Source organism: Rhinopithecus bieti, unplaced genomic scaffold (genome assembly GCF_001698545.2).
Source record: "Rhinopithecus bieti isolate Rb0 unplaced genomic scaffold, ASM169854v2 scaffold_8307, whole genome shotgun sequence".
NCBI lineage: Eukaryota > Metazoa > Chordata > Mammalia > Primates > Cercopithecidae > Rhinopithecus > Rhinopithecus bieti.
Genome location: NW_016806443.1, coordinates 2,875,189 through 2,890,877, shown reverse-complemented (window position 1 = coordinate 2,890,877; position 15,689 = coordinate 2,875,189). Strand labels below are relative to the sequence as shown.

At 42.2% G+C, this 15,689-nt stretch overlaps 1 protein-coding gene across 1 annotated transcript in view; it reads left to right on the top strand.

The window, feature by feature from the left end:
* The first annotated feature begins 1,945 nt into the window (after positions 1-1,945).
* The window catches only part of DGKI (diacylglycerol kinase iota), a 382,898-nt gene continuing 369,154 nt past the window's right edge, over positions 1,946-15,689 (top strand). The window contains exon 1 of the mRNA XM_017876519.1: positions 1,946-2,219. Coding sequence (XP_017732008.1) covers positions 2,137-2,219 — 83 coding nt within the window. The 5' untranslated portion in view covers positions 1,946-2,136. The remainder of the gene's footprint in view (positions 2,220-15,689) is intronic.

Here is a 15,689-nt window from a genome sequence, read left to right as displayed (position 1 = left end):
CACACCTGTAGCTTCCTGGACAAGACTGGTGCATATAAACTGTATAATAGGACCGTCAGATAGTCAGATAGCATTATTCTTGTTTGAATGGCCTCTCCAGTGTTTCACAGGCAGGCAGACACTTGACGGTAGTCATTCTGTTGCCTATAAAAGTTTCCAGCCCTTTCCAGTCCTTACCATACCACTTGAGTGAATGAGTACCTAACCAGAGAGAATTCTCATGTGGGCTCTGTACCTTGGCCCCTGATTTGACACTTTTCATCAGCAGTTTAGATGAGAATAAAGAGAACATGGAAATCAAAATGCTAAGTGATATGAAATTGGGAGGGAAAATGAATACTTTGGATGAGGCCATAAGGTTTTGAACAGATGTGAATAGCTGGGCAATGGAGCTAAAGCCTACTGGAATCATTCTTTGTCACTCACTCCACAATATTAAATTCCCTATTTGTCTGGAACAGGCTAGGTTCTGAGATCAGGAGATGCACTTGCCATAGCAGGGAGAGCAGGAGGCAGATGTATCCTGTAATACTTTGGTGGAGGTAAGCCCAGGATGCTATAGGAGCACACGTGAAATGGATCTCATGAAAGCTTGAGGTGGGTGAGGGCTTGGGGAGAGCTATTGAACCAAGCAAGGAGATCAGATATCTGGGGAAGGTGATATTTGAATGGTTTTGAAAAAAATGAGTTAGCTGTGATCCATGCTGGGGTGAGGGTATTCCACATTCAGGCAGCAACTATAATGGTGTCATAACCAGGACCTGGGTGTGAGACAACATGGAAAACCAATTTGCAGTGCTCATCAATGGCAGAGAACTGGAAGAGAGAGAGGTGTTACATATTTTTCTCACTTTAGTGTTCCCTGCTGCCGGAGTATAGAATGTGAGAAAGACTGTAGGGATACTCTAAAAAGGAGCAGTTGTAACATAAAGGGCATGCTCTTTTATCTTAGAGGCCAGCATTTTCCAAACTTACCTCATCATTAGAATCACTTGGCCCTTGTTACAAATGTTGTCAGGCCACTTTCTTGCAAAATCTGATTTCAGGTGTGTCAGAGTGTGTCCCAGGAATCTATTAAGAAGATTGCTAGTTAAGTTTGGGATATACACTTAGAGACCATGGGGAACTATTGGAGATTTAATATTGGGAATGAATATGGTCATATTGGCATTAAAGTGGGCTGTTCTGGCTACCATATATGGAATGATTTGAGAGGGGTAAATACTTTTGATAATCTAGGCCAGAAATAATGAGTGCCTTAAAAACATCAGTAATAGTAGACGGCTATTGGCTTGAGAGAGACTGAAGTGGAACCAAGTGGGTTTAATTACTACCTGGACGTAGAAAATGAGGGATGAGGACGAGGTGATTGATGGCACCAGTTTTCAGGCTTGGGCTTCTAGGTGGTGCCATTTATTGGGATAGAAACTTGCTTTGGTCAAGTTGAGTTTAGGCTGCTGGTGAGACATTGAGGTGGAGATATCCAGTAGGCAGATATACGGGTCTGGAGTCCAGGAGAGAAGTTTGGAGGAACATACAGATTTGTGGGCCCACCATCTACTATAGTAGTTAAAGTCTTGGGTAGAACTCAGATTGCTTAGGGAGAATGTTTAGATTGAGAGGAACAGATGGCCCAGAATAGGAATCTGTGGACTACTCTATGAAAGAAAGCTAATGAGGCTTTCAAATGGGAGCCCAAGGGGGAAAATACAGCGAAAGAAGAAGAAAGAGGAGAACATGGTGAAGGGTGTCAAGAAGAAGAGATTGCTAAGTGCTGCTGAGGGGTTCAGGTAAGAAAATAGTCATTAATGATTTCTGTGTACTTTCTATGAGTGAGCACGGCTGTGATTGTTTTACAAGTGTTGCCTCATTTAATCATCACAATAACCAGGTGAGGTAGCCCTTGTTATTTATGTCAAGGAAATATGGGGAAACTGAAGCAGCAGAAGGGGTAAAGAACTTGACTAAAGGCACACAGTTGATAAATGCCAGGGCCAAGATTTGAACGTAAATGAAAGGATGCCAAAGTCCTGTGTGTTGACCACCACAATCACTTGTTAGGAAATACAGTGGTAAAAAGGCTACAAAGGGCCCGTGGAATTTAATGGGGTAGTCCTTCCTAACCTTGGCTCTGGCATGGTACTGAAGCAAACCACTGCACAGTGGGTTGAAGGCAAAACGAAGAAACAGACAGAAAGGGGAGATGACTTTCCAAAAAGGTGAGTGGCCAGTTATCAGAGGGTAATATGGACCAACAAGGGATGCTGTTTTAAGATGGGAAATTGTGTTTCAATGCTGAGAGGAAAGAGTAGGTAGAGAGAAATTGGTTTGAGATTCAAGAGAGGAAATTTTGGTTGAATTAAGATCTCTAAAGAGGCATGAGATAACAGAGTCCAGAACAGCCTAAAGGGAATTGCCTGGACTAGAGGTGGAAATGACATCCCTCTGGACCGGAAGGAAGGAGGGATATAACATGAGGAGGCAAGAGGAGGGGAAGAATTATCTCTTTGAAGCAGGATGTAAGGTCTTATTCTGAGGGGTGGCTTGTTGGGTGAAGTGGTATTAGTGGACCTCAGCAGGCCTGTCAAATAACTTTAGCCATCAGCTTCTTTTTGCCAACTGAGATTGTTCCTATTGGACTTCCCCCTTCTGGCTCTCCTTTCTCCTTTTCTCCTTCATTTCTGGAGCCTGTGTAGAACCTTCGTTTTCAATTGCTGCTTGTTGCTGTCATGAGTGGTGCTTTTCCATTCCGGAACAGAAAAGAAACTCTCCTGATAAAATCCAGTAGACTGGAGTGGGGTGGGGGGAAGGAACAGTGATTACTCTTCTTTCCTTTTATCCCTCAGGGAAGGAAGGGGACCAGGATGGGGTGGAGGGAAGTAGTGAAGGCCACAGAGGTGGGAAGAACCAGGAGGTGGGCTGGAGCAGAGCCAGCATGTTTAGCAAGCAAAGCAGATAAAGATTAGAGTAACCATGACAACAGGCTACTGGCAAAGGCGCTCAGCATTTGGGGAGGAAAGAGGGAGGTGTAATGGCTTAGCTGGGTATAAGCCCAGAGTTTTGGAAAATGCCGTTTCTTCCCGCAGGGCTCTTGGCTGTTAGAGAAATCACCATAGTCACCAATAGTGAGCGCAAGGGAAAGAAAGGAGAGGGCCCGCAGGAAAGATCAGTAGGTGAGGTGGGCTCTGCCGGTTCAAAGAAAGAGGGAGTAACTCCTCCGTGACTGGAGGCACAAAAGAGGATTAGGAGGATTCCATGTCGATTGCCTCAGTCTATCTGTGTGTCTTCTGGGTACATACATTTTTCCATTTAACTCTATTTTCTCACTCACACTGGTGCGCAAAGGTGCCACAACTAGGATGCCTTTTTGTTTCTGGTTTTTCAGGATACCATATTTTTTACTTCTGTACAATGAGGCATGAGAATATCAAGACTCTTTTTTTGAATTTTTTTCTGAGGATGCTCAAAGTGTGTGTGAGGGAGGAGGGACAAAAAGGAGGAGAGAGAAACAGAGAAAGAAAGGGAGAATGAGTTCATATTGGTGTAATCTCTTCACCCAGCCTAGGCCTGTAATTAGTTAAGAATTTCTTGGAAATGTTTTACCCTTGTTCTATTGTCAACCACTTCTATAGCTGCTTGAGAATCTCTATCAATAAGAATGTAGAGGGGCTGGCCGTGGTGGCTCATGCCTGTAATCCCAGCATTTTGGGAGGCTGAGGTGGGCAGATCACCTGAGGTCAGGAGTTCGAGACCAGCCTGGCCAACATGGTGAAACCCCGTCTCTACTAAAAATACAAAACTTAGCCTGGCGTAGTGGCAGGTGCCTGTAATCCCAGCTACTTGGGAGGCTGAGGAAAGAGAATCGCTTGAACCTGGGAGGCAGAGGTTGCAGTAAGCCGAGGTCATGCCAGTTCACTCCAGCCTGGGGGACAAGAGTGAGACTTCGTCTCAAAAACATGACAGAAAAAAAAGAATTTAGAGCAGCCATAGAAAAGAATGAAATTATGTCATTTGCAGCAAAATGGATGGAGCTGGAGGCCATTATCTCAGTGAACTAAGATAACTAAGTGAACTAAGAAACAGAAAATCAAATATTGCGTGTTGTCACTTGTAAGTAGGAGCTAAACAGTGGGTAAACATGGACATAAACATGAAAGTAACAGACACTGAGGGCTCCAAAAGCTGGGGGAGTAGGAGAGGGAGGGGGTTGAAAAATTACCTATTGGGTACAATGTTCACTGTTTGGGTAATGAGTATACTAGGAGCCCAGTCCCCACCTGTATACAATGTACCCATGTAACAAGCATGCACATATATCCCCTGAATCTAAGATAAAATTTAAAAAACTTAAGAAGAATATAGATACTTTTAAAATCTGTGAATATAGTTGTTCCTCTGTGAGTAAGCCCAAAGCACCTATATGGGAAAAGTTAAAAAATGGTATGATTACAAACAAATGGTGCTTTAGGTTTGAGTATCTATCTCCTGATAACACCCAGTGTGATCTTGCTCAAAAAAGCACCAGCACTGTTGGGGAAAGACAGATCAGACTTTTCCTCAGTCTGATATGTCAGACTGAGATATATGTATGTATGTGTGTGTGTGTGTGTGTGTGTGTGTGTGTATAATTATTATTTTTTTGAGATGGAGTCTTGCTCTGTCACTTAGACTTGAGTGCAGTGGTACAATCTTGGCTCACTGCAACCTCCACTTCCCAGGTTCAAGTGGTTCTCCTACCTCAGCCTCCCAAGTGGCTGGGATTACAGGCACTCACCACCATGCTCGGCTAATTTTTGTATTTTTAGTAGAGATGGGTTTTCATCGTGTTGGCCAGGCTGGTCTCAAACTCCTGACCTCAAGTGATCCATCCACCTCGGCCTCCCAAAATGCTGGGATTACAGGCGTAAGCCACTGCACATGGCCTCTGAGATATGTTTTTAATATAAAGTGTATCACAACATGGCTTTGAGAAGAGAGTCCACTCCCTTCCTTTTCTACCAGACTACCACTTCATTGCCTACAGAAATGGATGCTGGAGCTACTACTTGGGCCAAGACTTGAGGCCCAGAATGAGCCTCAGGGAGGTAGGAGCCCCATAGCTCACCCGGGGGCTCATAGAACCCCACTGGTTCCATAGGTGTGGGTGTCACAGATATCATTTCTGAGATTTCTCCATTTTGCTTGAGGAGGGGGTAGTAAAGTGGATTCATTTCCATTTCCAAATCTCTTCCAAATAAGCGTGTATAGCCCAATATATTGGAAAAAGAAGGTTCTTTTGTACGAAGGAAACTTAAACCAGGAGATACAGGACTTGCACTTTGTTCTAAACTGTCACAAGTAGCTGTGAAAGAGAAAACATAAAGAAGACTGATTTCCCCAGGATGCAGAGGAGAACAAGCTCTCTCAAAGTTGGAAAGAGTGTGTGCGATTCTCCAATTTCGCTATATGCCTTAAACTACTTTTTAAAGAAATAGCTGCTTCTGCCAGGTGGATATAGTTATCTTGTTCTTCTCAGCCGCATTCTAACTCATGAACACATAGATCTGGCCAGCAGTGATGTCAAGTGCCCAGTGCCCTGGGGAACCGGCTTGGCATTGAGATTTTATTGGTTAAGAGAGATTTCCTGAACAAATGTTGAGCTGGTTGCCAGGTTCTGGCTTGAACAATTTTTTTTTTTTTTTTCCTAATAGGAAGTAGAGGTGGAGGGACAGGTTTTGAGGGTCAGATAATGGGTACGGTTTTAGACATTTTGAGTATGAGCCATTCCCTTCTAGCGGGTCAGGAGAATGGTCTCTGACAGGGAGGGAATGTTGGGACTCCTTACCATATGGGAGTAGCTGGGGCATGAAAGTAGATGACTTCTAGGGAAATCACATGGAGAAGAAGAGGGGCTGAACACAGAATCCCAGCTAACACCAACGGTTAAGAATGGGAAGATGAGAAGCCTGGGAAGGAGAGGGTGTAGGAAAACTGGGAATGAATCATACACAAAAGTTAGATGAAGAAAGAGTGGTAAAGAGAAGGAAGTGGTTACCAGTGTCTGTGGCTGAAGAGCAGGACTGAGAAATGCAAAGGGGTTCTGTCTCCATGGGGATGGTATTGCTGACTCTGGAGAGAGATTTTTCCTGAAGTGGGGTGGGGGAAGCCCGATGACCCAGGTTTAAGAAGTGGATGCAACGTTAAGTGAAGCAGAACACAGAGTTGGTACCCAGGGCACCAGTGGTGCTTTGAAAAGTCAGGGGCAGCTTTCATGCCTTTATTTTGGAGAGGATTAAAAAAAAAAAAATCCTGGAGAATGTTTACTGAGAAATTCCAGAGAAGAAACAAATACTACAGGGAGATATTAAAAAATATAACCAAACAGTTATATACCACAAAACACATCCAAAATATATGGAACCCACATGGTTGAGAGAAGAAGGCAGATAAATATATCTGGGTGAGAAGGTGAAAACTAAATTGTGGGTAGGTGTTAGTGGTCCTTGTGTGTTTAGGACTGGTCTTTGGAATGGAAGGGCAAGGGAAATGTGTTGGGCAGTTAGCCTTAGGAACACAGTACTAATCAACTCTTAAATCTACACGATGTAGTCTCTGAGGCAAGTTCATTTTAAAATTGGAACTAAATTTTTTTTTTAAACCCACAAGTCGAAATACTTAGTCTTTTAGATCGTAGAGATGGATGAAGTTAAATAGCTCTTTAAGAACAGCACTGCATGGAAAATAACTAGGTTTACTAGCTAAGTTTAGCATATAAAGCTCTTTACTGAATGGCTTCTTTGTCAACCCAAGGCTGGAGGAGTTCAATTCCTTTTTATTTGGTGAATTCCTTAATTGGATTTTGTTTGCCGATCTTACTTTCTCACATTGTAAGATTTTAATAAATCATTATAATCATTCCCTCATGTCTTGCAAAAATAACCTTTCTGATGGTTCCCGAATGACTTTTTTTCCTCTGTGTTTGCATCATGGGATTATTAGTGTAGCTTACAAATGAATCAGAAAAGTGCTGTGCAGCCAAGGGTATATTTCCATCATTTTCTAGGCGTGAACTTGGAGCGTGATAACCAGGAACCTGTAAGGTCACACTCGTCTGGGAGGGCACAGCAGGTCTTGGCATATTATCTCCTGTCTGGATTATTGATGAGATCCACTGCTTGGAAACAGAAGAGAGATCTCCTATCTGCTTGGTTATTAAAGCCTCTGCAGGAAACAGGTTTATTGGTGATATATGTACACTGGGGCTTCTGTTGCATTCTCAGCTCAGATTCTTTTGTGTCTGTTAACTGTTGATGATTGCATAAGGAAGAACTTCTTATTTTGTTTAACTGAAGTGTTTGGTGAATGTCTGGCTCAAAATATACCTCTCCTAAGAACCTTCCATGACTGACCTTTTGCAAGGCTGAATGACTTGCTTGGTTACTCATTTAGGAAGTGGACCAGGGACACAAGTCTTTTTCTTTCAATTTTCAGTGTTTTGCAGTTTGCTCTTTGGCTTGTAGATGCCAACACTTAAGAGTTTATATAGTCAGTTTCTGCGATTCTGAGATGTAATTTTTTTTTTTTTTTTTTTTTACGATAATTGCAGGTGGTTGTTTCTCCTCCTACAGTTTCTGTTTAGCCTCTTCCTCATCCATTATCCTTCAGGCTGTGTCTGAAGTGGGCATAGGAGAGAGTGCCCTTCCCATGGCCTGCACAATGTTCACAGCCCATTTCCTGTTGATGGGTCTTTTGGAGAAGTTGGGGTTCTCTTGGGGGATTGGCAGTTACAAGATTTTTCAGACGAGGCCTGTGGTTGATTTGGCAATTCAGTGCCCTAAGAGACATAAGAGCATTCAGGTCGATTTGTTGCCACTTCGTTCCATGTGTGAGTGACCAAGGCAAAGATCTCAATCTAGACATAGAAGCAACTTTTAAGCCTGAAAAGCTCACTTGTCTTGATTTTCTGTTTCTTCCTCCTCCCTCTGCCCTTAACTAAAGGCAACCATCTTGAGACCATGTGGAAAAAATAGGCTTGGATGGTAAGGTACACCCTTAATCTAATCTTTTCCATGGATTGGCCCCCTCATTTGGTGGGGAGCTCTTCATGGGACATGTTGAAAATGACCTCACATCTTTATCATTTTTTAATTTATATTTCGTTCCATATTGAACTGTTTTTTGCTACTTGTAACAAAAGGATTCCTGATAAATGCCTCCTGAGTTTGGAGTCCTATTTTATTCTTCCTCTCTGTAGCTGCAGGATCTAATATATACCTAATTTATAATCTGTGTAGGTGCCAATTACATATGTAATTGTGTGAGTATATGTATATAAAAACTTAGAAGCAGATATGCCCCTAAGAGCAAAATAAAGAAATAAAGTTCTTAAAACAGACAAAGAAAAATATAATGCAGGAGAAAGAAAGCAGACGTTTTGAAGTATGCATTGTTTGAGCTTTTATGCGTCTGTCAAACAACCCTGAAAGTTCCAGCACGTGTGTATTTTAAATTTTGCTCCCAAATGGAGAAATGCATCTTCCCAGCCCTCTGCTGTGAGTCAAACCACTCAAGCAGGGCTGTGGCTGTCAGTGTGAAGCCAGCTCTTCCAAGGACCCAGGAGAAGCTGCCATCGCTGCCATTTCTGCCTCTGCCTTTCTTTGCTCAAAAGTTGGCAAATGCTGGTCATGTCGTGGATCTATTTATAGTAGGCACACGTCTACCCACCTTGTTCTTTTCTTAGCATCAGTTTGACATGCTATCAATTATCCATGAGGTGAATGACAACACAAGGGAAGTTATTTGAGGCAGGTGCCCTGAGGTGAGAGATGAGAGGGTGGCAGAGGTCGCATAGTGACAGCTCCCAATGAAAAGGGTAAAACAAACATCCCTTGCTGCATCTGGACGGTGAATGATTGCAGACAGGTTGGTGGGAAACCCTGAACTGGTCACGCAGTGGTCTCCCACTACCCTTCTTCCCTGTGCCTGCTGATGTTTGAAAAGCCCATTTGAAACAGACAGGGGGCAGGATCTGAAGATGTGATCTCCCTCCAGTGGAGGTCATTTTTGTTATTCTCTTAAGCCACAGGAGGGGAGGACGCAAGGATCTCCTGGGGACAGGGGCGTGGATGTGGCAAAGGCTGATACTCTTCCTCCACGTAGGAGCATTTCTGGTGGGAGTGAAGCAGCCACTGGGGGATGAAAATAGGGTGCCCCATTCCTCACTGCCTCTGAACCAGCAGGGAGGCTATTCCTGGCAGTAGCAGTGCACCAGCCCCTGGCCCACAGTGCCTCCCACCTCCCCTACATAAGCCCCCTGACCCTCTTGGATTCTAGACTACTCTGTTTTTGCTCCTCCTCACTAACAACTTAGTTCCCCTTTGGGGGAACTACTACTTCTCCTCCTCCTCATCTATGCTCCTCCTCCTCCTCTTTTTCAATGTTGTAATAGAAACATTGATTGCCCATTTCAGTGGGACTGGCTACCCTGGTATCCTTTTCTTTTTCATATGCCATTAATTTGGGGCTGCTCTGCGGGAGCTGGTGGCATTTACTCTCAAAGCGACTCTAACGATGATGCTGATGTTATTGTTTTAACTCCAGGAATTGAATTGCTCATGGCAGTAGAGGCGACTTTTGCTTTGTCTGTAGCCTCATAGATCACCCTTCCTGTCTATGTCCTCTGTCCACCTTGGATTTTGAATGTGAAGCGAGAGAGAAAGATTGAATTATGGTGAAAGAGAGTGGAAAGCAAATTAATTAAACCTCTATCAGCCTTGCCTTCAGATAAAACGGACTCAGACTTTACAACCCGTTCCTCTCTAAGTTTGCTCAGCTCCCTTCCTCCTGCTCCCACTCTGTTCCATTCCTTTGGGCAATGAGGTACGAAACTGCCTCTGTGATATGTGTGTGTGCTGATTCCTTGGGATAAAGCAGCTGTGCCCTGAAAGGCCTTGGAACCCTTGCAAAGTTCCTAAATACATGTGGTGGGCACTCCAGCAGTTGCTGGCAGACTCTCCCAGGGATCCCGGCTGAGTTTAATGCTGTCTGCCAGGCTAATCCACTTTCCGGGGCAGTGTCTAGCACCAGAGACTCTCTGTCTGCAAGTATCTTGGCCATTTAAATGACTCCAGGTTCCTGGGGATCAGTTTGCAGCCTTTGTTATCTTTTGGCAGAGCCACCTTGCTTTTCCTTTCTCATCTTCTCTGTAGTCAGACCACTCAAGTGTAACTTTGTTTATTATTTAAGGACCTCATGGGGAGAAATTGAGATGATTATCCTGGGTACAGAATAACCAGCTTCCAAGTGGGTATTGTGTGTGTGTATGCACATTTGTATGTACTAGCATGCACTAGTAACACATGTATGTTTGTGAGTGATAGTGGTTGTTTAGGAAGGATGAGTAGGGTTTGGATGAATCTCTTGCAGGAACCAAAACAGGTGCAAAATACCCGTGTCAGAGTCCTCAGGTGGCTGGTGAGTGGAGGTGTAGCAGGCCAAGCAGCAGATAAAACCCCTCAGACACTGAGTTAAAAAAGGAAGGGCTTTATTCAGCCAGGAGCTTCGGTAAGACTCACATCTCCAAAATCTGAGCTCCCCAAGTGAGCAATTCCTATCTCTTTTAAGGGCCCACAACTCTAAGGGGTTCCGCGTAAGAGGGTCGTGATCGATTGAGCAAGCACGGGGTGTGTGACTGGGGGCTGCATGCACCAGTAATCAGAATGAAACAGAACAGGACAGGAATTTTTACAATGCTTTTCCATACAATGTCTGGAATCTATAGATAACATAACCGGTTAGGTCAGGGGTCAATCTTTAACCAGGCCCAGGGCATGTCGCTGGGCTGTCTGCCTGTGGATTTCATTTCTGCCTTTTAGTTTTTACTTCTTTCTTTGGAGGCAGAAATTGGGTATAAGACAATATGCGGGGTGATCTCCTCCCTTAGAGGAATTCCCTACATTTTGTTCTAAGTTATAACAAAAAAAAATGAAGTTTATAAATATGAGACCTTTCTTTTCCCTCTTTGTAGACTAACATTTGTGAACCAGGACCCCTTATTGATACCTTTTTGGGGATTGTGGGATCTGACTTTTTAAAAATTTTTTTGTATTGTTGATTTTGCTATTTCTGAGGGATGGGAGTTCACCACCCACACTTTTGTGCTGTTACTATTTGACCACCTCTTCCTGTTTGTTCCCCCCACAACTTTTATTATCCAGAGAGAGATCTTTTGGAATAGGATAGAAGAGGTTTCTGGGGATAAGTTCTGGAAATAGCCAAATTTTTAGTCTGAAGGGCATTGTAGTAGGATTTATGATTCTGAAACGTAGTGATTGTATGTAGTTATGTATTTGGGTACACAGCCTTATGTACATTGCATTAAATACATTTAAATAATTGGATAATGCCTAGATATAATTAATAAAGTGATGCTGCTTTGTTTCTTTTGTTATTATCATGTTATTATTTTATTTTATATTATCTTATGCTTGCTTTTTGGTTCTGAGGTTGATTGCAAGGGTTAGAAAATGACAGCGTACAGGTCAATTTTTGTAAATAAAGTTTTATTGGATTGCAGGCTGGCTCATTTGTTTATATATTGTCTATAGTTGCTTTTGTGTTACAATAGCACAGGTAAGTAGTTGTGACACAGATTATATGGTCAACAAAGCTTAAAATATTTAGTATTTGACTCTTCAATACAGGTTTACACCCTCTGGTTTAATTTACTCTTTTCCTTTACATACTTTCAAGAGTGCTAGAACAATACTTTCAAACGGGCTAGTGTCTTTAATGGAAGAATGAGTCATTATCTGTACTCAAGGATATTCTAAACCAATCAGAAGAGCTTGAGAGATACATCTGAAATGTGTATAGGAACACATATGATAAAAATATATGAAAAGATACTCAGCAGATGTTTGTCAGATGCCACCAAGTACAAGATAGCTTCTCATGTGCTATGAGAGGTACTCGGTGAATGGAATACCATCTTGTTCTCAGAGTTAACTGCCCAATAGGAGAAATCTGCCAAAATAACAGAGATGTCTGATAGTGACTATAGACAATATACATTTGATAAAACTGAAAGGAGGTAGAATGACTTCTGTAGTCTAGTCTATGTGTAGAAAATTTGGAATGGAAATTAAGAAACTGTAGTGATGACTGCTGCTTCTGACAGTAAAGGAAATGTTTATGTGTAGCTTCCAGATGTTTACTGAAGTAGAACTTTAGTAAGTTATTTGACATGAAGCCCAGAGTTATAACAGACACAAAAATGCTTCGTTTCAAGCCTTAGATAGCAACAAAAATATGATTAAAACCAAAATCAGCCTATAACTAGAAGTGGCCTTTGCAGATCATCTACTAATATCCTGCTCATTTTGCAGCTGAAAAGACTGGGGCCGAGAGATCTAGTTGTATAAAATTGTCTCTGAAACCTAGGACTTCTGACTTCCTGGTCTTTACTAAATTCCATGTAATTTTTAAAATTTTCAAGCCAAATTCTCTATGGAGGTGGAGAATATCTTAGAATTCTCAGCATGAAGTCTTTCACTGCCTTAAAGACTTTCATTAACATGCTGTTCCTTTCCTTTATCCTCCTGGGTCCCCAAGGTCACAGATGTGGGAGTAAAGTATGGAAAAGCCACTCAGGACTCTCTCTTCTCCACATCGCCTTGTTGAACTGCTTATGGGGGTGATGTTCAGGGGCTGGGCTAGGACATTCTACTAGAGTGCCCAATATCTTTATACAGATGCTGATCGCTGCCCTGAATATCCACAGCAGGAATTTTTTTGAGAGGGAGATGAGTGTGGGCAATTGGGAAAACGGCCCACAGGTAATGGAGGGAGGGAAACTGGAGTTTCCTTTTAACTACCAATCGGTAATTCTTTGTTCATTTATTCAAGTATTTATTAAGCACCCACTATGTGCCAGGCTTTGTTCTGGGGGCTTGGGATACAGCAGTGATCTACACAGGATCCTACCCTTGAAGGCTTTGCATTTTGGTATGCTTCATGGTGGAGGAGTGTGGGTTTCATGGTGAAGCCATTGGGAATCTGCCAGGTTGAAACACTGGACCTGGAGTAGGAAGACCTGAGTCTGGGCCTCAGCACCACCCCCTCACCAGCTCTACAGCCCTGTGCATCTCATTTCTCTGCAGCCAAGTCCTTTCTTATTAGAACCTTCATCCCGGCTCCTCTAGGACAAGGGTATCTTTCTTCTTTATTCTAGCGCTTGCCTCCTTATCTGGTTTCCCCACTTCTTCTTGGCCTTAGTTTCTCCTGATATGTTCTTCTGTCCAGTTGCCTCTTGCTGGGTCTCCCTGATGCCAGTTGTGTGTCCCTGTGCAGGTCTCTGCTCTCCTGTGACAGTTTGTTCTGCCTGTTTGTACTTTCCCAGTCTTTGCAGCCACTTCTGCTCCTACCCAACCCCACTGAGCAGGTCTAGCTCCATATCCTGGATCCCACCCATAGGCTTATCCCCACCAGGGAGAGTTCCAACCCTAGCTATGTCTGGAATCAGGACTTGCTGCGTGTTGATTCACTCATTCAGCAGTGTTTATTGAGCACCATTCCAGGTAGGGATGTGATCGGAAGAAGATCTAGTCTCGGTGCTCATAGATCTCATGTGAACCAATGAAGAATCAGAATTGAATTTTGATTAAACTCAGGCACCTTGATTCCTCAAGCAAAATGATAAATTTGGAGTTAACTTAAACAACCCTTTAAGCTCAAACACTCAGTCTACAAAATTTCTCCATTTCGGCCATTTCTCCCAGCCCTTAAATCCTCTGTCTACAAGCTGACTGACTAACATATTCAGCTAAGGTTATAAAAGCAACCAGCCAAAAAGAAGTCAGAGAGCGAAGATGAGAGACAAAAGCCAAGAATGCCATAGATCCTGGATCAGGTGGGCCAGCTAGGGGAGCAAGGTGGGAAGTGAAAGCCTTTTGATGCCTGAGACCAGTGGTTTGAGTGGGGAGCTTGCTTGGGAAGAATCAGCAGGGTCCACAGAAATGAAAGGGGATGTCTACCAGGAGCAGCTAAGAAGAGTGGGGAGGGAGGACTGGGGGGCTTCTGGTCCTCACCTTGTTTTAGGGTGCTGCCCTTGTGCCTTTTTCAATTAAGGAAACAGAAACAGCAGCTATTTGGGGTTTTGAGCATGGAAAGGCGGAGGACAGAGGAGCTGTCTATGTTAAGAATCTGGTTTTACTATTTATTGAAATAAAATGGCCAGAGCTTGAAGGAAAAGGTAATTAGATTTATAAATAGTTGCCGATCACTCTTGTGAATAGTATAGTCTGTTGTCTCCACAAATAATCCTGGAGACATCACCTGCATGTCAATATTTGGTTCAGAAAATATAATCACTGGTTGCTGTTATTGTCTACAAGGCATGATACTAAATTATCTTGTCATCCAACTCAGTTTTTATCATTATCTCTTAGTAATTTTATTGGAAGAAACCAGTAACTTGTAAATCATAAAAAGATGAATAATCCCAGTTATAAATTCCTTCCCTTAACAGATGTCTTTAAGACCACCTGACTTAAATCCTCAATGCTGACTAATTTTTTTTTAATGGTTTTTAGAGAGCTGCATCATGATTTGTGTGATGGGATATATTTGGGAATGGTGGATTTAAAATGGATTTCTGATAGTATATTGAGAGTGCATATTTTGGAAAATTGAAAGCAGAAAATATACAGAAGAAAATAAAAGTTCCCCATGGCTTTCCCTTTTCCAAGAAATAAGACTAGACTGTAGGAGAACTGTGAGGGCAGATACATTGTCTGTTTTATGCTCTGTGCCTGTGTCAAAAAGTGCTTGGCAAATAAAAGGGACTCAATAAATAGTTGTAAGATGACCAAATGAATATTTTGTGCATGTCCTTCAAGCCTTTTTTTCTATAGATATATGTATGAATACTATATAATAATGATTACTTTTATATCTTTAAATAATATTCTATATTTCTGTTTTATATTCCATCCCTGTTCTTTTTTTTTTTTTTTAAACCACAATAGATGTGTTTATATATATAAGTTTTCGGGGATCAGAAGAAAGTATAATACAAATAGTATTATATGTGGAGTGATTTAAAATGTTTTGTTTGTATTTTAATAGTTAGTGACTAAGAAATTTGAAGTCAACCTTCCTCCTTTGCCTTAGTTCCTCATCTACAAAACTGTATTTGTAGAATTGGCACTTAGGTACAGATAGCCAATGTTCAGGGATGTTGATGATAAAATGATGATAAATAGATTGGATTAAGAGCTTATATACTAGAGTCAGAAGAGCCTAAATTTGAATCTTTTCCCTCCCACAGTGTTAGATTATGTGACCTTGGGCAAGTGACCTTGGACAAGTGTCTTACCTTTATAAATCTTATTTCCTTTTCTGTAAAATGTGTTTGCATTTGTTAGGATTGGCTAGCTAGAGTGTGTTGCCATAACAAGTCCTGGAATCTAATCAATTTAGCACAACAAAAGAGTGTTTCTTGTTCACACAAAGTCTGAGTAGAGCCTGGCTAGTGGGTGGCAGTAGGGGTTTAGGTTGCCTACTCCTTGTGGTGCTGCTATCCCATCTAAACAGATCTTTAATGTCTCTGCAGCAAAGGAAAAGGAAGCTTGGTGATAATGTTACTGGTAGAAGGTGTCCAGGTTCTTGGTGTCTTGAACAAAGAATTGGACAAAACACACAAAGTAAGG